This window comes from Tiliqua scincoides, chromosome 7, assembly GCF_035046505.1.
Source record: "Tiliqua scincoides isolate rTilSci1 chromosome 7, rTilSci1.hap2, whole genome shotgun sequence".
Taxonomy (NCBI): Eukaryota; Metazoa; Chordata; class Lepidosauria; order Squamata; family Scincidae; genus Tiliqua; species Tiliqua scincoides.
In genome coordinates this window covers 35,793,532-35,817,127 of record NC_089827.1, presented here as the reverse complement: position 1 = coordinate 35,817,127, position 23,596 = coordinate 35,793,532, and the positions used below count along the sequence as shown (strand labels likewise).

Here is a 23,596-nt window from a genome sequence, read left to right as displayed (position 1 = left end):
GTATGATTTCAGTCGCTCTAACTCATAAAAACAGTCATTGTTGCTTGAAGGCATTTGCACTGTGATTATGACTGTGGGCAAGACTGAAATCTCAATTACATCTCTAAGCTCTGCCAAATCTAGCAAAAGAAATGTTTGCTTAAGAGGCCTTGTTGGCAGTCATTCTGTTTAATGTCCAAATTATTATTTGTGTGCGCGCATGTTTGTGCGAACACATGTGTGTGAGAGCATGCAAGTGTGCAGGGGGTGTTAGCTGCTAACTAAATATGCTAAATTAAATATTTTTCAAAAGAAGATGGTTTTATCCAATGTCATATTTTGCTTTCACTACATTTGTTATATGTGTGTGTGTAAAATATATATAAAATTCTGGGTCACAACATCTTTTGCTCTCTAAGCATTAACCTTTTCAGTGAATAGAAACATAGATGTTTGACTTAGTAAAAGACTCTCCAGTTAGTTGCTTTGATTTGGTGTAAATTGATCTGATCTGATCACTGATATACCTTGGAAGAGAGGGTCTCAGAACAAGGGAAGAACACACATCATTGAGCTGTAATGAAGAACTAGCTAAGACCAGCAGCTTGTGTGGAAGTGCTTGCTTTCCTGTGGAGGGCTGAGAGAAAAACAAACCAAAGGAAAGAGACAATAGAACCACTGTTTTTTAAAATCTTGTTGGTGGCACTCCAAACAGCTTGAGAAGACCTGGACCATGCAGAAAGATTTCTCAGTGCATCTCCTCCCTATTCCATCATACACTCAGCTTCTCAAGTATTTGTAATGATGTGGGGAGGAGCCATGGGGTGGAGTCCTCCCAGGTAGCATGGGGCTTCTCATACTACTCTCGTCACACAGGAAAGAATAATGTTGCAGTAGCTTCCAAGCTTCAAGAATAAAGCATGTACTGTTGCTTAGAGGGTTCCTATGCAAAGAAGCACACAGCATGTCTGTCTCATCTTCAGGGCCACCAGGCATGGACCAGGGATGGTTGGGGAAGAGGCCCATGGCTTATTGACGGCCCACCCATGGACTGGTCTATCTGTTTTGGGGCTGCTGTCCAAGACATGGCAGCTGAAACAACTATAATCTGAACCAGGCTGTTGACCCTGGCAAACGTACATTGGAATGCTTCCCGCCTCTGCTTTGTTTCCATGCATTGGGGGAGATGCCAGTGAGGGTAGGCAGCCCTGCCTTGGATGGACCAGTAGTCTGACTCAGCACCAGACCTGATTGTTTGATTTGGATTTCATTCGCTTTCACTTAGTGCTCAAACCACATGCTTCCATTAAAGCAGGCAGGGGCAGATTTCAAGTTTGTGGAATCTACTTTGTGTTTTACTGGAGCCCCAAGATTCACAAATTAGAACCAGGTGCAAAATGGTGGTTCAAGGGACAGAAACTATGAATCATGATCTGCAAATCTCAATATGAATCTACATCTCAGTTATTAAAGTTCAGGTGGATTCTGACAGCCTAATGTGTTGTTGTTGTTGCAATTGTTAAATGCTTGGGATTCAGAAACGCTTTTACTTATCAGCTGTAAACCATCCAGCTACCTACCAAGAAATCCCGATCTCCTGTCTGCCCACCCCAAGTAGTCCTATTGATTCTGTTGACTATTGACTTTTATAGTACTCTACTATAAAAGTCAATAGTCAATAGAATCAATAGGACTACTCTCAGTGTCATTTCTGTTTAAGTGATGTAACTTTAATATAGTACTACCTCTGATAATGCAGGGTACACGCTACCAGAACGACAAGTCTGTGTGAAACAGCACTATAGGAGACATTGTTAAAGAGAAGCAAAGCAACTGGAGGCAAGCAATCCAATCCTATTCAATTTTCCAGTGCCCATGCTGCTGTGCCTATGGGGTTTGCGCTGCTTCCTGTGTTGGGGATGCAGTCACAGAGGCTTCCTCAAGGTATGGGAACATTTGTTCCCTTATATCGAGGCTGCATTGCAGCTGCACCAGTGCTGGAAAGTTGGATAGGATTGGGCCCTGGGGCAACTGGCCCTGTGCTTCCCAGAATACACTGGGCCTATTATCTACAGTACCTGTCAATCACACAAGGACAAAGAATGCTGTACTAAATCAATGCAAACAAAAGCAACGTTATAGGAGGTGTTTCTATACTTGCAAGTAAGAAAGGGGGGAAAAATGCTCCTTGGCTTGATGATTATTACTATTATTATGCACCAGCCAGGCCGAGGGAAGTTTAACCATCATTTTGAAGATGACATTTTTGGTCTACATTTTCCGTGATTGCTATGTTTGTTCAGTATTAAATTCAGATTTAACTATGACAATTGCCAATACTAAAAGAGTAATCAGGTGTATACAAACCGATTAAAGGTGCCTGGCTCAAGGTGTTAGCTTGTTCAAGACAAAAAGCAGTAGGCTGGTCTCTTCCTTTTGTCCAGAGACAGCCTGGTTACTTGAGGAAAACTCTCCTGTTTAAGCTTCACAACTTCAAATGACATGCAACACAAACCTCATTCATTTCAGAACGCTACCCTCTTTGGAATATAACACCAGCAATGTCAGGGTCTCATTTAATATATTTACATGTATCAAAATTGGGGCCAATGTCAGAGGTCAGCCAGGTCAGTTACTGGCCAAGGGTTCAGGAGCTTCCCATGAGCAGCCATCCTGCTGACCCCTGAAGCTGACCAGGGCCAACCTTTACCTGGCAGCAGTGGAATGAAGCACTCAAGCTAAGTGTGTTGCTTCGTTGCTGCCCCTTTTGGGTGGCTTGCTTTTTAGGAACATTGGTTATCCTCCCCATCCAACTGAGGGCCCAATCCTATCCAATTTTCCAGTGCCGGTGCAGCCGTGCCAATGGGGCATGTGCTGAATCCTGTATTGGGTACCAAGATACAATGGAGGACAGAATGCCTGTACCTTTAACCATGGTACAGAAGAGGGAATTTTTGGCAGGTGCAGCTCAGCATGGAAAGGTGTCAAAAGCTGCACCTGCCACAATTCCCTCTTCTATACAGTGGTTATAGGTACAGGCACTCTGTCCTCCATTGTATCTGGTCACCCTGTATTGGGAAAAGTAGAGTACCATACCTGGGGGCACCACTCTGGTGAGGTAAAAGCTGTCCTCTACCACTGATGGCTGTTAGTCAGACCATCCCTCCATGCCCCTCCCCACCAACACATCATAATGTTGAGCATTCCACTGCTGAAACAGTTCTTGAGTTCCATTTCTGTTTATAGTGCCTCCCCTGTTGGAGGAAACCCAAGACCGCATGATGGGATCCATAGTTTGCTATGAGTGAATGTCTGAATGCATCAGTGTTTGATGATGTAGCATAGGTAGCTGCTGCAGTGCAGTTTGTCTTACCAACTTGGTGGTCTTATGCCCATTTTAGGATGATGTGGCCCAGCCACTGAACCTTTCTGCAAAACCCAAGACAGCTGACGGCAAGTCTCCCACGTCACCCACTTCTCCCCATGTGCCAGCACTGAGAATAAACAGCGGGAGCAGCTTGCTGAAATCTTCAGTGCCAGCAACTTTAGCTAATCCCTCAGCCAGAGTCAACACAATAGGTAAGTTCTCTTCCTTTTAATAATGGCAAATGGACAGAGTTATCAGGGCTGTAGTAGCCACAGTGAGACTAGGAAAGGCTTGGTCTCCTCAAGAGTAAGCCCAGGTGTCTTTCTTCAATGTTCAGCTTTCATTTACAAAGAACTGAGTCTCTACTCCTTTTGCTTACAGAGATATAAGGGCAAATCTGGGAGAGGAACAGAGTTATGCCTAGAGGTGTTTGTTTCTAGTAGGTAAGACAAGATTACAGTCTAAGTACTGCTGAACACAATGGGCTTACTTTAGAGTAAAATAAATAACACCATTTTCAAACACCTCCACCCAATTGCTCAGTGAAGCGTAAGCCTATTCTTGCCTTTCAGGCCCAATGAATGCCAGACACTGGGATGGTTGACAAGTACTTAGACTGCTGACTAAGTACTTAGTCAGCACTTACCTTTTTTTAAAAAAAAAGTCATTAAAATGATATGTGTTTAATAAATAAATGTCAGTGTTTTAGGCCTACTTGTATTTGGGTTTCTACTGTTGCATATTGGCGAATGGATCTGAGTGTATCCTCAGCTTCTGCACCACAAAGAACAGTCAATATGGCTCCAAGGCTTTCTTTAAAAGCAAATGGTGAAGTAGACATATGGCAGAGGGATAATCAGCAGGGCCTCTGTAGTTGACCAAAGCATACAAGCAGGTTCAGAGAAAAAGAGGCAGTCTGTAAGGCATCCTAGTCACAGATCATTCAGGGCCTTAAAGGTCAAAACCACCAATTTGAATTTCATTGGGACCAGGAGCAAATGGGCAGCTGCTGGAACAATGCTGGGACGATGTCTTTACAATGCTTTACACCAGTTAGCCTGGCAGCCAAGTTATGATCTTTTTTTTTTTTTTTTTTTTTTCAAATCTAGCCCCAGCACATTCCTCATTTTTGAAAAATGGTCCACAGTCAGGCAAAGTTCTTCCTACTTCCCCTCTCTGCTTCACAGCAAATATTCTGGTGCAGGAGATGGGAAGCTGGATGCACAAAGTTACCACTAGTCAAATCCTGTACGCCTCTGCACGTTCTACACAGAGTGCAAAGTTACTCTATCAGCTAAGCTACATGTTATTTTAATTACATTGTGGCCCTTGTTTCTGCTTGTTTTTCTGGCTTAAACAAAACAACATTTTGTGGCAATGTTGGGGAGGGGAAAACAATCTGGGTTGGCACCTTGAAAGAGAGGAAGGGAGCTTTAATCCTTTCCCCTGTTTCACAACTCCAGTTTACCTCCCTATTTCTGGCGGCTGCTATTTGTCAAAGAAGATCCAGCTGGGAATGGAAGCAGAGAGCTAAAGCCCCATGCCCCTGTGCTATGGTCCTGCTTTGGACTGGTCCCTCATCCCCTGTTTAAGGAATTAAAAAAAAAATTGATAAGCACATTGTCACCAAGAATGCAATTAATGTAATGTGTAGTTTCACCCTAAACATGTTTGACCAGCCTCAGGGTAGCTGCATACTTTTCTTAATTTTCTAGACATGATGTTTTCTTTCCCACTTTCTGGTATCTTTCCTGCATTTGGATTCCTTGCCATCGCACCCCCCATTCCTCTTTTCAGTGAAATGTAGATTTTGAAAGGCTGTACCTGTAATGAGTGATAATGTAATTGGATAAAAGCTGTGAGGATGACTGGAGTTGTAAAGGTCACTCTTGTAAGGAGAATTAATGTGTTATACCATTAATAAACCATGGGAAACTGTGGACCAAAAGATAACATACTTAAGTTATTGTTAATGACATAGACTTCACCGCCCTATATCTTCATGCGACAGATATAGAAAGGGACTTTTTGAGGTTACGGGATGGGATTACTGTGCATTCTGCCTAGGATAATGGAGCCTGTTTTTCGTTCTTTTAAGTAGTAGAGCTCTTTTGCTGGTTGAGTTATGGTCATGGATGGTGGAAGACTGGATCTGACTACCCCATCACTGACTATTTCCTACATCAGCAACATATATTCTGATCTAAAGCTGTAAACTGAAAGCCACCTTCTCCCAGAATTGCCTTCGAAAACTCCTGAAGTTGTTCTGTGTCTTGACCAGTGGCAGGCTCCCTGGTTTTCATGACTGCTTGAAATCTTGGGAATGAATGAACCAACGTTTCAGGGGCATGCATACAACAAGATGTGGTTTATCTCAAAGAAGCAGCAGAAAAGGCAGTGCAGTTTTTGACAAGAGTGGCAGTAGGCAAGGAGTGCTTGCCCCTTTCCTACCCATTCTGTAGCTGCTTTACCTCCTTGCTATTACAAACATGCACCTGGTTATTAAAAACCCAACTACAGGAAAGGAACTGCAAAGAAAAAAACAAGATAGTAGGGGAAGGGGAAAACACCTCCCCCTACCCTGCTACTTCCCCATGAAAATCACACATCTTCCTCTAAAACATAGACTCAAGCCAAAGCACATCTTTGAAGGTACAGGTGTACATCTTTTTCCTCCAAATAACCCAAATCTGCACAAACTGACTGCTTCTTATTATTTTCATTTATTTTTTCCCATCTATAAATGCAATTTGGCAATCCCCATAACTAAACGCATTTTGTGTAATGCAGTCCTCTTTTACCGTCAATGATTTGCTACTGACCCTAAGCAAAAAATATAATTTACATTCCACCGGCATCTATATTAATCATTTTCCTACACACCAGCATCTTGGCACCTCCTGAAAAACATAAGGGTTGCTTTTTTTTTCTTTTTTCTTTTTTTCACAGCCTGGTGCCAAACATTCTCAAAGATAGCGGTGCTTGGGGGAAAAAAATCCAAATAATCTGGAGGAGGGCAAGGCTTCTGGTTCTTAAGCAAGCTCTCTGGAATTGGGGGGGGGATAATACAGTTTACGAGAGCATACCTGCTTTAATTGAGGGCACCAGGGACTTTGCAGGCAACTGTTTTTCAGGTAGCTCTGTTAAAAATAAGTTGACTTATCCATTGTGAATTGTAACTTGTCTGCTGGTGTGCAGATTAATCCCACCATGTCTACATTCCCAGGAAAGCAACTTGTGTGAGTGGCCTGATGCATCTCCAGGCCTGCACAAGAGCTGAATCACATAGGTAGGAAAATCATTAGATTTTTGCTGTCCAGGTCCCACACTTCCCGCCCCCCTTAGCTGCTGTGGTTGGGCTCCTCTGCTCACTCTGCTCCAGTGAATTGGAAGCTGGGATGAGTATCTCAAGAGTAACCAATAGCTTTGGAGGCCCTTAGGAGAACTACAGAGTAAGCCATGGCATGGCAGCCACTGAAAGTCTTGGAAGCTGGATTGCCCAGGCGACGTGACCTCGGAGAACCCCAGATTTAATAGACTCACTCAATTTTAGTGTTGGAAGATAATGTCATCTAGTCAATCCCCCTATCAATGCAGGCAACTACCACATTTCTGTGAGATGGCCATCCACCTTCTGGTTAAAAACATCCAATGAGAGAGAATCTACAGCTGCCTAAGGCAGACTGTGCCAGAAACTCTTATGGTTAGGATTTCTCCTTGGGTCTAGCCTAAACTACTTCATGTAGTTTCAACTCATTGTTTCTAGTCCTGTACTTAGAAGTTGCAGATAATTTAAACTCCTGTTTCTTCTTTGTGACAGACCTTCAGATATTTGATAACAGCTATCATATCTCCCCTTATTCTTTTCTGTTCTAGCTAAACTTGCCAATCTCTTTTAATTGTTCTTCATAGGACTCAGCATCAGATCTTTCCCTTCTGTCTTTTGCTGCCATCCTCTGAATTCATCCCAGCATGTCACTGTCCTTATGAAAGTGTGGTGCCCAGGACACAATTTTTCAAGCACAGGGTAGAGTGGAACTACTACATCTCATGGTCTGGACTCTATGCCTCAGCTAATACAGAACAGTATTGCATTAGCTTTTTTGCAGCTGCATCACAGTGCTGGCTCATGTTCAGCTTGTAGTCTACTACCCAGATCCTTTTCACATGTGTTTCTGCCAAGCTAGGTCTCCCCAATTCTGTCCTTCTGCCTCTGATTTTCTGTACCTACGTACAGGACTTCACATTTGCCTTTGTTGAACTTCATCTTTTTGTCATGGGTTGAACGATTGGGGCTGTCAGGTTAGTTTTGTACCATCTTCCAGGCTGTTGGTTATCCCTCCCAACTTCATGTTATTGGCAGATTTGATCACCATTCCCTCTACCCGCTCGAGAGAGGGAAATCTTGAAATCTTGCAAGCATATGCAGCTTGCTGAGCTGGATCAATCAGAGGAATGGAGACAGCTGAGAAGGAGATAACTTTGTTTACTCCCATAGCCAAGGCGCCACCAGAGTAGAGGAAGAGGAGATGGGTAGTTTAAAATTCCCTCCTTTCCTTCCCTCCCTGAGGGATGAGGGGCAAACAGGAAGATGGTGCCCTCCCTGCTAAGCGTAGTTCAGCAGTACCTACCCCCATACCCAGACAGCTATGCTATATGTGGCCTAGGATCTCCGCTAATACCACCCCAGTTTTTAAGAAATGTTTCCTACCTATAGAAAATCCGTCATGATGGGGAGAAAGCTAGGTTTAGACCCGTTTTATAAACCAAGCTGAATTTGTATGTGCAGGAAAGGTGCTTGGGTTTGTCTATATGTTAACTTTCAGATATGTTATCCCCACGCAGCAATCTGAAATTTTACAGCTCAGTGAAAGTCTCATCACATCATTCTTCTGCTCTTGTGTATTAGTTTTTAAAATCGCTTTGTATGTGTGCCAAAAAACTCTTCATGCAAGTAGAAATCTAGCAGAGCAGGGAACAGGCTGCACTGGACCTTTTCCCCCCTACTGATATGCTGGTTTCCTGTTTGCAGGAAGGTGTTTTCTTCATCTGGGACTGCCTTCACAAGATACATCCCCCTGCAGTCTGAAATGGTGCAGACCACTTGGCCACCTCAAGCACCTTATTCCACTGCAGGGGTAGGTCAGGCTTGAGCCTACCACCTCATTCTGCACAGCATGCAGAATGGCTGTGATGGCGACACCCCCCACCCATACTGGAGCTCACGCTTGCCCCAGCTCCTGGGTTTTGACTTCCAAAGGCAACCAGAATTGCCAGCCCCATTCCTTTCTAAATGATTTTTTAAAGCAGTTTAATAAAAAAAAAAATAGAAAGAAACCACAAACGGCCACAACTTAAAACCTTCCAGCAGTGCTAGTCTGAACTAAGCTGACATCAGCTTCTCCCTCCTGAAATGTTTCAAAGCCCGGAGTGCAAGAGAAGACAATACATGTTGTACATTCACTGGCAACCGGCAGATCAGATAGAAGGCGCAAGCAATACAACAAGGATGTGTAATCTGACGTGATTAGACAAGGCTCTTTAGGAACAGAACATTCATAATTGAGACAAAAGAAAAGAGTATTAATAACACTTCCCTAACGCGGCAGTTAGCCATTTTATATTTCCTTTCTTTAATCTTAGTGTTTTTCAACAAATCATGGGATTTAATAGCGTGTTTTGGCAGATTAGAGGATTTATGGCCAGATGTTTTTTGTTCTAAAAATGGATTAGGGTGTAAAGTTTGCTGGAATCCATGGAACATGTTGAGGCAAGCCGGTCATTTTGCGTGTGATTAGTGCCAGCCTTCTGTCTCGCAGCCCCTCCATCTGTTACAATTCACCAATAGATCTGGTTAGATTTAGCCTCATGTCACAAACAGAAGCCCCTTTTCCGGGCAATTTCATATTACAGTTTCAGGGCTTTCAAAAAATTACAAATAAAAATGCGGTTTTGGTGCCCTAGTTTAAAAAGATATGGACAAAGTGGCAGGGGAACTGGCAGGCGGGAAAGGGAGGCGGGTAGCAAAATGGTCGATATTTAGCATCTCCTTATAGCCTCCAAAGAGACCCGGGGTCTGGAGTATTTTCTCATCAGTTTTTCAAGCTGCAAAACACGCACGGATCATAATGACTGTAATCTACGGCAGGCTCTAGTGAGGGGGGAGGGAAAGGGAAAGAAAAAAATGACAAAGTGACACATTTAAAATGAGAGAACATTAGTGCATGCTTGCAGTGGTTTAAAAGAACATCATTTTAACTCCTCCTACAGCTCGATCCTATGCTCTGTGGGTATGTGGGGGAGGGGGTGAACTGCAGCCAACGAGTGAACATCTGACCCAGCATTAGCAGAGTGGGAATCTAAGTCAGTGGCCCTGTGGCTCCTGATGCGTTTCTGACTGACAGGTGGCGCAGGGAGGAGGGGCGACATTCTATGTAGGAGATTTATCTGCTCAGTCGTTGTATCACATGGCAAGGCATCACCACCACCTGTGGTTTATTAATGTATTTGTAAGGTTTAAGGAAGAAGCTGGAAGATATTTTAATTCCCCTCACTCCAGATTAACAAACCTGTCCTGTCTGCTCAAAGAAGGGTAATTACAACTCCATAGTCTACTATACAGCATTAGGTTTAATAAAATACTGTAACAACACAGATGTAAGTGGTAGGTGCCAAGACCTAGCCAAGGTGCCAAGACCTGATGTAAGGTCAGTCAGGCAGAACACTGGCCATGGGCCTAACCTCGTGGTTCCCTTTTCTCTCTTTTTTTAAATTGGTGGCTCCCTTGACCTCCTGGGCCACTGATTACAGCTCCCCATTAGGACTACAATCCTCTTCATTGTATAGGATGGCAGGCTTTTTGCGAGGATTCCGCAGCTCCCCTGCCTGGTTTCTGCGGTTTCCTGGGCAGCCACAGCTCATAGCTTGGGAACCACTGACCTAGCCAGTCCTGAGGACCCACCTGTCCAACACCTAAAGTCCCCCAGTACCCACTTTTACTGTGGCCAGTGAGGGATCAATGCACTCAGAGGAGCATCTCATTCCGTTGCTGCCTTTCTGGCATAAGTGGTGAGGGGATAGGAAAAAAAGAGGAAGAGCTTGTGTGAGACCGATGCCTGCTCTTTCTCCTTCCCCCAGTTCCCAGCAAATTGGGTTGCTCCTGGTGGACCCTCTGTCTACAGACATGATTGGTGAGAAAAGGGGGGGAAATATATGTAACACTCATGCACTCTCTTCCTCTTCCTCTCACCCTTGGCCAATTGCATTATTCCCAGGGAGCATCTATTTGCAAAGAATCCCTGGACACAAACATCTGCCTGCCCACTTGCCTGGTAAGCAGCCAACCAGCAAGTAGCAAGCAGCCTCACAAGGTAAGGTGTGAGGCTTTTTTGGGGGGCGAGGGGGAGGCAGAGTGCGAAGCAGTGATAGCTGTACCTGATAACAGACAGTTCGGCACACACTTTGCATACGCTCCAGGACCTTTCCCTGTGGCATGTTCCAGGGCCCATTGCAAGCTAGCACTGCCCACTGGTTGCTCTAAAGTTCTGCCCTAGTTCTAGCCAGGATCTAACCAGGTTTATGATCTGATTTGCACAGTCAATGAGTTTGATCATGGGATCATGAGTCTAAGCTACGTACTTCAAGAGCGTAAGAATTGTGTCCCTGGATTGGACCAAAGGTCCATCTACATCTTACAACCATGGCCAGCTAGATGCTCACAAACAGAACTTGGAAGTACTAGCTGTCCCCTGTTCTTTCCCCCTTTTACTCAGGGATATATTGTCTCTGTATTTGGAGGTGCCATTCAACTTTTGTTGTTCGGTTAAAGTGCCTATTGTTCGCTATTTTTTTCTCTTGGTAGCTCTTAAGGCATACTATGGTAGTGAATTAATAACATGCATGAAGGAGTTTTTCCTTTTCCCAAACATTAGTGCTAGTGACATGTAGAACAATCCCATGCCCACTAACTTGGGAGTAAGACCCTATTAAGCATGCTAGGATAGCTTTTTGGTGTTTAATGGCCATTCTTTCTGCTGTTCTCGCAAGTACCTGACCATACATGTTGTTTGTGGTTCAGACAGGCAGTTTAAATTACCTTTGGTTAGTCAGGAAAGATGTTGTGGAACCAGATGGATTTTGAGGAGTTGCAGAAGTTAAATTGTTGTTGTTTTTGTTAGTATCTTGATTCTCTGTAACTGATAAGTAAACAAAGGCTTCCCATTCCAAAAAAAGCAGTTAGTGTGGAAGGAACCAATGTATAGCGAAGAGGTGTGATTAGTGGTTAGAGAGGAGAACTTCAAGGAGGTGATCTTTATTTAAAACTCATGTCCATTAAGGAATCTTGGGGGTCAAAGGTGGGGTTCACAGGATGTCTTTTAGAAGACAATGAGCCTCTTTCCTTTAACCAACGGTTGCCAGCTATCTGAGGGCGCAATCCAAACTGTGCCCTACGCTGGCCTAAGTCCCTTGGGCCGGCCTAGGAGGGTCGCAAATATGCCATAAAGCACGTTTGTTTCTCCTCGAGGGGAAGCCAGGCTGGCACTCCAAGCAGCGTCGGCCTGCGGAGGCTGACATAAGCCTCCACGCTGGCTTCCCCTCAGCAGTTTGTGTTGGCCTGCCTGTGCCAACATAAGTGGAAAAGTTAGGCGTGGGGGGGCAGGGAGGAGGAGGGAGGGAGGCGTTCCTGGGTGGGGGGAGGGAGGGTGATGGGCGGTCCTGGGGTGGGCAGGCGGGGAGCGGGGGCAGGACTGGGATCCGGCAGTTATGCCGAATCCCAATCCCCGTTCTTGGGGAGAACGGAGTGACTTCAAGCCATTCCGCTCTCCTCGGACTTGTGCCACAGCCAGAGATGGTGCAAGTCCGAGGAGGTGCATTGTGGCCAGCAGCCCTTACCCAGGGGTAAGGGAAAAAGTTTCCCCTTACCTCTGGCTGAGCTGCTTCTGGCAACAATCCTGCACTGGATACAGCGCAAGCCTCCTGGTTTGCCTGTTCCAGCGCAGGTTAGGATTGCACCCTGAATTGCTAAGATAAATTGCTTTCCAATATTTTTGGGGAGCTCCAATGTGCTTATAAATGAAGCCCTTGTGATGAAACAGTTAACAGTTGTGTTTGCTGTCAAAGATTTTCTTTCCAATTTCTCTCCAGTATTTGAGGTGCTTCAGGCTCAAAGGCGAACCAGTCAATTGGAGGGCGGGTTGCGGGGGAGCAGAAGATGGTCTCTAGACCTGAGAGAGACTATCTCTCTTCTGCTATATGCTTGAGACTGGGCAAGACAGGGAGATCCTTTCTGGTAAGCGGAATGCAAGCTTCTGGGGGGAGAGCCCCAGGGAAGTAGAGAAGGGACTGAAAAGAAACCAGACATGTGAGGCTTTGTTCTATGTTTGTCCTTCCCATTCAGATGTTGGGAGCTCTTGTCCGCACAGCTCAGGCTAGGATGAGCTGGGATCCAGGCTCTCAGTCTGCAGATGGAGACTTCCCTGCAGAGCTAGCCCCATTCAGGTGATATTTGTAGGAAACCAAGCCTGCTTGCATTGTGTTTTTGCATCTGCTAATAAAACCCTTTTGCTTAAAACTTCTACCAGTTCTGGGATCAGTGGATTGGTCGGCCTCCCCACTCTGCAGGTACTACTGGCAGAGTGATAGTGTTCTTGGCGAGGGGTTTTGCCCAAGGAACCCCTCTGGGAACCGGATTTCTTGGGCCGATGGTTGCAAACTAGATCTACCACATCTGGTCCCACCAAGCAGCTGGTTAAACCGATTGGAAGAGTGGGGGGTGGGAGTGAGTGCTTGGCACTAGGCATCACTGCCCTGGATTAGCAGGTGGTCACTGGAAGTCCCCCTCCTCTTTCAAGACAACCCTTATTTAGGAATAGAGCAAAGTTTCTTTCTGTATAGCTTGGTCAGTGGCATAGCTAGAGGGGGTGCAAGTTTTGCAGGGAGCCTCACCGCAGTGTGCAAGCGGCCTCTCCCCCTCTCCTTTGGAGCCATTCCAGGCAGGGGAGCAAAAAGGAGGAGCATGCCTGAATGAATTAAAAATGAGGCAGTTTATGCAAATACACAGAATATTCAATCCCTAATAATTTTCAAGGTACTAATAACAGCTGATGAGTTTGCTTGTTGTCCAAAGTCCATTAGAGGGCATATCTGAATGTTTTAATGATAATGGCTTACGATGTTTCCTAGTAACCTTGATTCTGTTTGTCTGCTCCTTGTCCCCCCTACCCTCCTTGTAGATATCCTTTCTTCTATCACGTCGTCAGGTTACTTAAACGACCATGATGCTGTTACCAAGGCAATCCAGGAGGCCCGGCAAATGAAGGAGCAGCTACGGAGAGAGCAACAGGTGCTTGATGGGAAGGTCGCTGTTGCAAATAATCTGGGTCTGAATAACTGCAGGACAGACAAGGTCAGTACCTAAGATTTCCATTTGGGTGACAATTCAGCTTCAGTTATGAGTTTTGGTTCAAGCTGTTCAAGTGTGGAGGGACCTGCAGCTTCACTGACTTCTTTCTGCAGGTCTGGATTAATCATTATGCCACCGCTCCACGCTGCAGGTCCTTGCTGAACTGGGACCGCATGCAGGTGCAATGTACTGTGAGTTTCTCTGGCATTTTTCTCTTAGGGCTGTTTCTCATATTACACAGTAGCAAAACTGGATTTTGCCACCAAGGGTGCATTTCAAAGGAGGCACATTTGACAAGCCCATGATGTTCACATGTTATGCTTTCAGGTGTGCACATAGATCAACCCAAATGGATATCTTAAAAATGTAATATACAACGTGGCCCACGTTCACTGCACTAGTTTCCATTCAGGTTGTCTGTAACTCAGAACATGTTGACCTCATCATGTAAAACTGCAACAGTGCCCATATATCCTGCTCCAAGAGCCATTTAGCAAAGTGGTAGCCTGGCCCACATGAATAATCTCTGGACATTGCAGAAGCTTTCAAGCATTACCAGCTGCAATGGATGGCTTTGTGAAATGAGGTTTTGTATAACTGACTTTGCCTGGGCTCAGTTTTTGTGATTGCCAGCACAGGAGGAAAGATAGAGATCTAAGACATGGGGGTCACAAAATATAGTTTATAACTGGTCTTCCTTCCATTTCAACTAGGCTCTATGACCCTAGCTCGTAAATATGAAAATCATCTGCAGTGTAGAAACTGGGGACTGGAAGGATCCAACAGTCCTGCTTAAAACAGTTTATTCAGAGGGAAGATCTGTTTACACCATTTAGATGCAAGCCTGCATCTCTCAGGAAAGTTGATACCAGCCCCTTACACTGCTGGTAACAACGTTCCAAGAACATGACTTTTGGTTCTATGTACACCCGCCTTGCTTTTGATCATTCAGACATTCCAAAGATTTACATCTTGGTCAATTTGTGCTCCATTTTCCATTATATATATTAAGCTAATGGCCAAATTGACATTGAGCAAGAGCCCACTCCTATCCAATTTTCCAGTGCCAGTGTAGCTGTGCCAATGGGGCGTGCACTGCATCCTGTGGTGGGGAGGCAGTCACAGAGGCCTCCTCAAGGTATGGGAACATTTGTTCCCTTACCTCTGGGCTGCATTACGCCTATGCCGGTGCTGGAAAGTTGGATAGGATTGGGCCCCAAGTCAATGTGGTAGAAACATTAGAATGCTTGACTGTTTAGCTTGACTGTTTAGACTGCTTGAATTTTTGAAGCAGAGTCTGTTTCACTGCTAGAATTAAATAAATGTTGGTTTCTACTGTTATAATGTGAATAGCAGCAGCTATATCAGTAGTGGCAATATAAGCAGTAGTTGTTTAGCAGGAACAATAATGATAGCAGCCATACTACTAGTACTGATAGTAGTAGTAGCAGCAACAATACTAGTGGAATAAGTAGCAGTAGCAGTCATGCTACTATTTATTTATTTATTTATTTATTTATTTATTTATTTAATTAATTAATTAAAAGATTTTTATCTTTCCTCTGCCGGAGCAGATGCCCAAGGCAGCTTACAGTTTATAGAAAATAATAATAATAAATAATAAATTAAATACAATTTATCAACATAATGAATAAACTCAAAAATAAATAAAATAAAGCTATTAACATTCAAGGAACTGCTACAGAGACAACTCAAACACCAAATGAAACAAAAAGGTTTTGAGCCCTCACCAAAACACCATGAGGGAGGGGGCAGATCTTAATTCCCCTGGTAGGGAGTTCCATAATTATGGTGCCATTACCAAGAAGGCCTGCCCCAGTGCCACCATCCCCCTAACTTGGGAGAAAAGCGGCACTCGCAGGAAAGTCCCCTCAGATGACCTAAGAGGGAGGACCGTAGAATATGGGAGAAGCCGGTTCCTCAGATAACCTGGTCCCAAACCATGAAGGGCTTTAAAGGTCAAAATCATGAAGTGAATTGGGCCCGGAAACAAATGGGAAGCCAGTGCAGTCGCCAAAGCAGTGGTCCATCAGATTCAAACTGCCTAACTCTAGCTCTGGCTGCTGCACTCTGCACTAACTGCAGCTTCCAAACTGCCTTCAAGGGCAGCCCCACATAGATCATGTTATAGTAATCTAATCTAGAAGCCAATAGGGCATGCATGGACCACAATGGTCAGGTCCAATAGACTCAAGTTTGGCTGTAGCGGGCACACTAGTTGAAGTTGGGCAAATGCACCTCTGGGCACAGTTGCAGCCTGGCTCTACAGGAAAACCTGTGAGTTCAGGAGTACCCCCAAACTGCACAATTTACTGGGAACAAAGCAATAATAGAACTAGCAGCAAAATTAACAGTAGCAACATCAAAACCAGGAAGACAGAGTAATAGTCGTAGCATCAATTTGTATACCATCTTTCTTAGTCACTGTATTACTCCTCTGACTTTAATCCAAGGAGACAGGCTTTTTCTAAACCCCCTTGGTTTGTTACAGTAACAAAGAAGTTCTTATTTTTTAAGAACAAACAACATTCCAGATGGATCATTCTCAGTCTGGTATCAATTCTGGCCATGGTTACCTCCCACACTGACAAACAGCTTCTTCTCTCTCACCAAAGAGCAGCTGGATTAGCTCAGTTTAGCTTGTCAGTTGCTTCTCGAGGTCTTGCTACTCATGGAAGCTTCTGATGATCTTGAACTGGTGTCCTTCGGATGTTATCTTTGGGCTTAACAGCAGCTCTACCCTCTAGACCACACCTCCTGCCCATACTAGTAGCAGCAATAATACTAATATCTGAATCACAGCAACTGCAAGGATAGGGACAGTACTACTACTCACTGGAGCAGCAGTAATCATAGCTGCAGTCATAGTGTTTGTAGTGCTTGTATCAGCAATACTAGCAGCAATAACACAAAAATGGTAGTAGCAGCAATAATAGTGATTTGGGATTATAGTAATAGTGATTTGGGATTATAATCTGTAGTCCCAACTTCTGACAGATCACAGACCAATCTATTAGATGACTTCGGGCGCAATCCTAACCTGCACTAGAACAGGCAAGCCAGAAGGCTTGCGCTGTATCCAGCACAGGATTGTGGTCAGAAGCAGCTCAGCCAGAGGTAAGGAGAAACTTTTTCCCTTACCCCTGGGTAAGGGCTGCTGGCCACAATGGGTCTCCTTGGACTTGCACCACCTCTGAAGGTGGCACAAGTCCGAGGAGAGTGGAGCAACTTGAAGCCGCTCCGTTCTCCCCTGGAACAGGGGTTGGGATCCGGCAGTTATGCCGATCCCAACCCCGCCTCCCGCTCCCCGCCCGCATGCCCCAGGGCTGCCCATCGCCCGCCCTCCCTCCACCTAGGAATGCCTCCCTCCCTCCCCACCCCACGCCTACCTTTTCCGCTTGTATTGGTGCAGGCAGGTCGACACAAGCGGCTGAGGGGAAGCCGGCATGGAGGTCTATGTCAGCCTCCACAGCCCGGTGCTTCTCGGAGCCCCAGCCTGGCTTCCCCTCGAGGAGGCACAAACGTGCTTTATGGCACATTTGCGATCCTCCTAGGCCAGCCCAAGGGACTTGGGCCGGCATAGGGCGCAGTTTAGATTGTGCCCTTCAGCTTTTAATTTTTCTTTAACACATCTACAGGCTCATTCAGAGGCTGAAATGAATTTAGAAGGCAGAGGAACTAGTAAAAATTAACCCCTTGATTTGTCTCTCTTTCTTCCTAGGATACAGTTTCTTCCTATTTCTGATGTTCTGAGGTGGGTGGAGTGGGGAATTCTATGGCAAAGTCAGTGCCCTGAGCAATAGATCTTGAATAAGGATCTGTTTCAGAAATGCTCTGGAATTCCTTGTCTGCACAGGGCTGGTCCAATACCACCTGGTGTCTGAGGGAGCAAATGCTTCCTCTCTCCCCCCCCCCCCAGCTAATGATGTGCCAGACTCTTTTATCCTCCCACTCGTCTGATCTCGGAAGCTAAGCGGGGTCAGGCCTGGTTAGTACTTGGATGGGAGACCGCCTGCGAATACCGGGTGCTGTAGGCTTATACCATAGTCTTTCGAGACTGAAGGTTGCCAACCATACCAAATACCACTGATTGGGAAATGAAGAGGAGGAGGAAGTGTAAGAGGAAGTGTGGAGGGAAGTAGAATGTGGGCTGGAATATCAGATAACACTCCTTTCCTCCATGCCTCTTTTGCTTCATCTCCCTTTTTTCCAGTTCAGAGAATGGGAAGAGAACTAACATCAGTGGAAGCAAATGGGTGGACTGAGGTGGGCGTCTTCCAGCAATCTGTTGCCTGAGGCCACCACCTCAGTAGGTCTCATGGATGGGCCAGTCCTGCATATTGCATGTTAATCCAAGAAAGATGCTGTTAATCCAAGATGACAGTTCTTGATAATATCCGAATCCATCAATACAGATAGGTTCCAACTCCTGTCTCAGCAGCTGGGGCAGTTTGAACAATGTTATGAGTCTTGAGTAATATTTGGGCTCCTCCCATTTATCTTTCTGCAATGTAAAGTTTCTGCTGGTTTTAAAAAAAAATCCATTCACAGACTGGAAGATGATATAAATAAATCACTCTTAAGTTCTTTTAGTGATGGGGAGATGATGCCCTAACAAAAACTTCGGAGGTTTTTAATGCTCTATTTTAGGCTGTCGATGCATATTATATCTGAGTGATCCTTGAAGTATCTGGGACCAACTGGGAAATCTTACTTTTTTGGGGGGAAATACTTACATATGTTGGGGAGATGAGCTGGATTTGGGGGAAAATATATTATTCAAGCATCTCTGGGAGCAAAGGCTTTGGATGATATGAAGGCTAAGCTTCTGGTTATGAACCCTCATGAGGCTGTCATGCACGGTTTGCCTCCATGGCAGCATTGCTCTGTCAAGTCATGTTAGATGACTCAGCAAAACCAAGAACAAAAGGGAATTGACAGGGCAAATGTTGTCCTGGCTTTTTATAGACATTGAAACCATCAGAAAACAAATGCACTAAAAAGGACATCAGAACTCCTGCGCTGTTACATTGTTAGGGTGTATAGAGTCCATAGATAGATAGAGTCCATGGTAGATATACCATGAGTTTTCTCTTAACTATAGTTAAGAGTCCAAGAGCAGGCCTTAAGACTACATTCTTCTGTGCTCCTCAATGGGAGAGCCTGCTTATTGTAGCAATTACACATGTAGGATCTGTGGCTCTGTCCTGGCAGAGGTGCAGTCATTGTGCTATTGCTGGGTCTTTTGCACCAGCTGTTGTAAGGGGCCCATGGAATTGGGCCGTAAGTGTATGATTCTATGTCTGGATTCTGATCTTTTAGCCACAGCCAGTTTTATCTCTTTTATCAGCCTTTGCAGAGGTTATAGATGAGGTCTTTAAGTGAAAGCTAAGAATGTTAGAGATGCTGGCAAAGTTCACTAGGCACTTTGGGTCAGGGCCAACTGACATGGTTGCGTCACGCAGCAGATTGGTAGGGGGTTCTCATCTCTGTCCCCTCACCTCCACTTCCCCTCTATCTTCCACTCCCTGGATTAAAAAGGAGGAGGGGCAGAGAGGAAGAGGAAATGTGGAGAGGAGGAGAGTGCTGGGCTAGACCATTAGAGAGTGGGAGAAGCAGAGGCTGGCTAAGGTGGTCAGCATCTGGCATGCCACCTCAGATGACAGGAGGTCTTGGGCCCGCCTTGTTTTGAGTGCTCCTCAAAGGAGAGGTAAGCATTCGTCTCCAGAGTCTTTCCTCTGGCTTGGATGAAATTCAGTGGCAACATTGCAGTCTTTGATGAATTCAGTAAGGTGAAAGGAGAAGGCAAATAGCAATCCACTGCTGAAGAGTCTTTCCCCAAGAATCTTTGGGAGTCTGTGCTCTGATAGCAGATTCTCTCCCTGGCCTCCTTGAGCTGTCGTTTACAGCAAAGAGCATAGAGCCATGCAGGCCTTCACAATCCCTGGCTTTCTGATGAAAGCTATGGGGAGCTTGCCTATTGCTAGAAATTTTACCTTAAAACAACCCGCCCCGCACCCAATAACTCCAGTTGGGCTAGGGACTCTTGCCCAAAGTCACTACTTCAGCTTCATAGCAAAGCACAGATTTGAACCCAGGTCTGAAGCAAGAAGTAAAAACCGCAGACAATGGCGTGATGGCATATTGAAAAGTCTGTAGCCTCCTGGGGTTTACTTTTTCTTTCTTTCTTTCCTGATCCTCCCCTGTGAATTTTCACAGTCCTGGCTTTTACTACCCCTTGCTGAGTGTGTGAATAGGCTTTCTGCTGTCTTTCTCTGCCACATTTATAACAAGTGAAATGGAGTTCTGCCAGCTGGGGCAGGGGAAACAAAACCTCCAAACAGAACTTGGACAGTTGGCAGTGTTGCATAAACTTTTTTTCTCCAGCTTTCTGACCAGTTTGTTTTGCATTGGCATAATTTTTGCTGGATGTCAGTTTTCAGTTGGAGAAGCACAGACTTGAGGGTTCACACATGCACTGTTATTCTGTTCCAGGTTCAGGCAATTGCCATGCCCGTGAAATGAGGGATACGAAATATGGAGATGGCAGTAGCATACCCTTACCCCAACCTCAGGGCCAGCCCCACCATAAGACTGGTTGAGACTGTTGCTTCAGGCAACAGATTGGCAGGGGAGCACCCACTCTAGCTAGCAGTAATTAATTGTCCTACATCTACCTGGAATGTAAATGCCAGAGGTGTGACAATAACCTAGGAGAAGTCCATTGGGAAGTATGTTATAAGCTATACCAAAGGCTATACCAAATTCTCATCCCTTCCAGCTAAAAAGATCTCTGGTAGCAAGGCTGCTGGGAATGACCTCTGCAGGAGATATTGCAGAGTAGCAAGCCAGTCAGTGTAGACAGAACTAAGGTAGATTTACAAAATCCAAGTCTGTATCTGTTCGTATGACTGCTTCAGTGGTACAACACATGCACAAAGTTCATGATCTGATCCTCAGCTAAAGAACTGGGAAAGACCCTTAGCCAAAACTCTGGAAATCTGTGGGCACTCACAATACTGTATATTTACTCGATTTTAATCCTGCACTTCCTATCGCAATTGCAAACCAGAAGTGAGTTCCTCTGAGAGATTGGAAGTCATTGCAGCCACACAGAGGTTTGCAGAGGTGGCTGCAAGCCTCCAGGGTGCTCCAGGAGGCTGCAGGATGCCCCCAGCTATGTGGGGTTGTCCCTGGGTCCCCGTGGCACCATGATCACTGTGGTGCTGTCGGGGACCCATTCCTGGGCCACTACTTTTAAGGGGGACTGGCCCAGTTTTTCCTCCCAGTGGTGGGTTATAAACCATTTTGGGAACCACTGCTATAGAGAATACCAATGGACCAATGGTGTGACTCAGTTTGAGGCAGTCTCACTACCAGCTCAGTTCAGGCCAGGTGGTGTGTGTGTGTGTGTGTGTGGATGGAGAGAACACTGACCAACCAGTCCCTTATTAGCAAGTTAGTGCACAGGGTCCCAGATCTATAGAAACTTCATTGAGTAAACTTAAAATATTTGTGTAATTTTCCTCTAGAGTGGGAAAGGCTACACAGTTCTCCACAACTTCAGGTGTTTTTGGTGGCTGTTTCTTTGTTCATTTTAAAAAGGAGGAAAGAAATGCATTGGAACTTTTTGCATCTACTCAGTTCAAGAACTTCAGTTTTCTCCAGATTGGAACAAGCAGCTTTGCTTTGTCTAACTGGCACCCAGCAATCAATAAGGGGTCTGCACCATAATGTTGGACCCCATAGGCTGCTGTATGCTGCACCGCCATTTTTGGGGCATAATGATGATGTTACACATCATCTCTGGACTTCCAGAAATGGTAACTTTGGCTTTCCTGGGCTTCGAGCTGCATGACTGTGTGGCTGTGCAAGTTTAAGGAAACAATTCCAGCAAGGTGAACTGAATTTAGACCATGTCTTGGCCACAGAGTCCTTTATCAGAACCAGGACTCTTTTCTGTAAAAAGTGAAGTAACAACAAAGAAGAGCACCTCTAAGCAGCACCTTTCTTATCACTAGGGGTCTCAGTAGTTGCAACAAACTACTAAAAATGGCATGCTGGCCTTCCTGCCCTTCCATAACATCTGGTAGAATGTGGTGCTGTGATGTTACCACACCCTGCATTTCTACATTCCACCTAATCTACCATTGAGGGCTGGCAGGGCAGGCCTATCTGTCATGATACAATGAACTGGGTGTTGCTAGCTGCTTAGCACCATTTTTGGTAGTAGCCAGCCATGCATCTTATCATATGATCCGGTTTGGCCCTGGCAAACCCACAAGTGCCATCCAGCACACATTTTGGACCAGGAGAGAAGAATTCTAAGTTTCAAACAAATCTGAGCCCTCCTGTGTGTTTTTATTCACAATAAGCATGGCATAAACCTTTTATGGAGAGATAGATCCCTCTTGATTTTGAGGAGGATGCTTCTCACCCCTGTGTAGTTCCCTGTCGCTGTGCTCCCAGTACATTCAACCGTGACCTCCCTGTGCAGCAACGCATGAGTGAAATGTACTTGATGAATAACCCCCAAGTGTAAAATATGGAAAAATTGCTGCAATTTCAGGTATTTTCCAAAGAGGGCCGGGAAGACAAAAAGTGCTCAGCGTAATAGGTGTCTATCACTACATAAGATCTGTTTTAGAAGAATAAGGGCAGCTGTGGTTGGAGTGGGGGGACAGAGTGGGAGTCGGGGGGAAGTGAAGAGTGAATGTTGATAGCGTCACAGATTGAAGAGCACCAGGCAGAGGAGGGGGAGGGGGAACAGCGGTACCGCATGGGGAGAAAGTGGAGTGTCAGATATAAGACGAAGTGATCACAAGCACAAAGGAATTTATATTCAAATATTTAAGCATTCTTGAAAGGATGCTCGGAGCAGAAATTCCTTTTCTCTGCTCCCCATGTAGAAATGACTTTAACACTCAGCCAGATGCTAATGCAAAGTGACTCAAGCTACTCCTTGCAAGCATAGCTAAATTGCCGTTATTTGTTAAGCGCATTGAATTCAGCTGTGGATACAGCAGTTGGTTGCATTCAGAAAGCATCTGTACCCTTCTCTCTCTCTCTCCCTCTCCCCCCTCTCTAATCCTCCAAAGCAGAGACAAGTCTACCTATCTCTCCTCTCTTCCCCCTCCCTTTCCTCCCCTGTGCTAGCTGGGAATTGTCAAGTGACAACCGACCAAATCCTTTTGGACAGGAAGCCTTCATCCCGAGTTCTCTATACTTGCACAGCGAGGCCTTGTGGTTGGGATCAGGGAGCCCATTAAAAGCACTTTGATGGTATGGAAATTCATCTTCATGAAACAGGCCAGGCCCCTAAGCAGCCTGCTGTTTAGCTGTGGTTACAGATCAGTCATTCACTTCGGAGGGCAGTAATTGTGCTGACGGCTTGTGTGGCAGGGGAAGTACATAAAATAATCCAGGGCCCTCCACCGTGGTACTGTGAGTTAATCTTCTTTAATACAGATCAGCTGTTGTTCTAACACATGACTTTGTGCCGGCCCTGGTGACTCCGCTTCAGCGTTTTTGATTAAGTAACAAGAGCCATCATCTGCATTCACTTTAGTCTGCCGCTTTTCAATTGTCAAACCCCAGTTCCCCTTGTCTCCCTGGCTCATTTCATGCCTTCATCTCAGAAGGGGAGGGTGTCGAGATCTCCTTCCAGGGTTATGGAGTGAGCAAAGGGATGTGTTTTTCGGAGCTGTCACCAAAGTTTCCCCTCAGCAAAATTTCAGGGTTCCCCCCCTTGGGCAAAAACATCTGAGGAATGTTGAGGGAAGCTAACAGTTTCAATAAGTCTAGTGAAATTTCTTGAGGGGAGAAGG

General features: G+C 45.3%; 1 protein-coding gene across 2 annotated transcripts in view; it reads left to right on the top strand.

Annotated features, from left to right (window-relative positions):
- Window positions 1-23,596, top strand: part of SOX5 (SRY-box transcription factor 5) — a 445,318-nt gene that overhangs the window by 378,701 nt on the left and 43,021 nt on the right. For both annotated transcript variants that reach the window (XM_066633459.1, XM_066633458.1), the window contains 2 exons: window positions 3,381-3,558; window positions 13,579-13,751. In XM_066633459.1, the coding sequence (XP_066489556.1) occupies window positions 3,381-3,558; window positions 13,579-13,751 (351 nt within the window). The remainder of the gene's footprint in view (window positions 1-3,380; window positions 3,559-13,578; window positions 13,752-23,596) is intronic.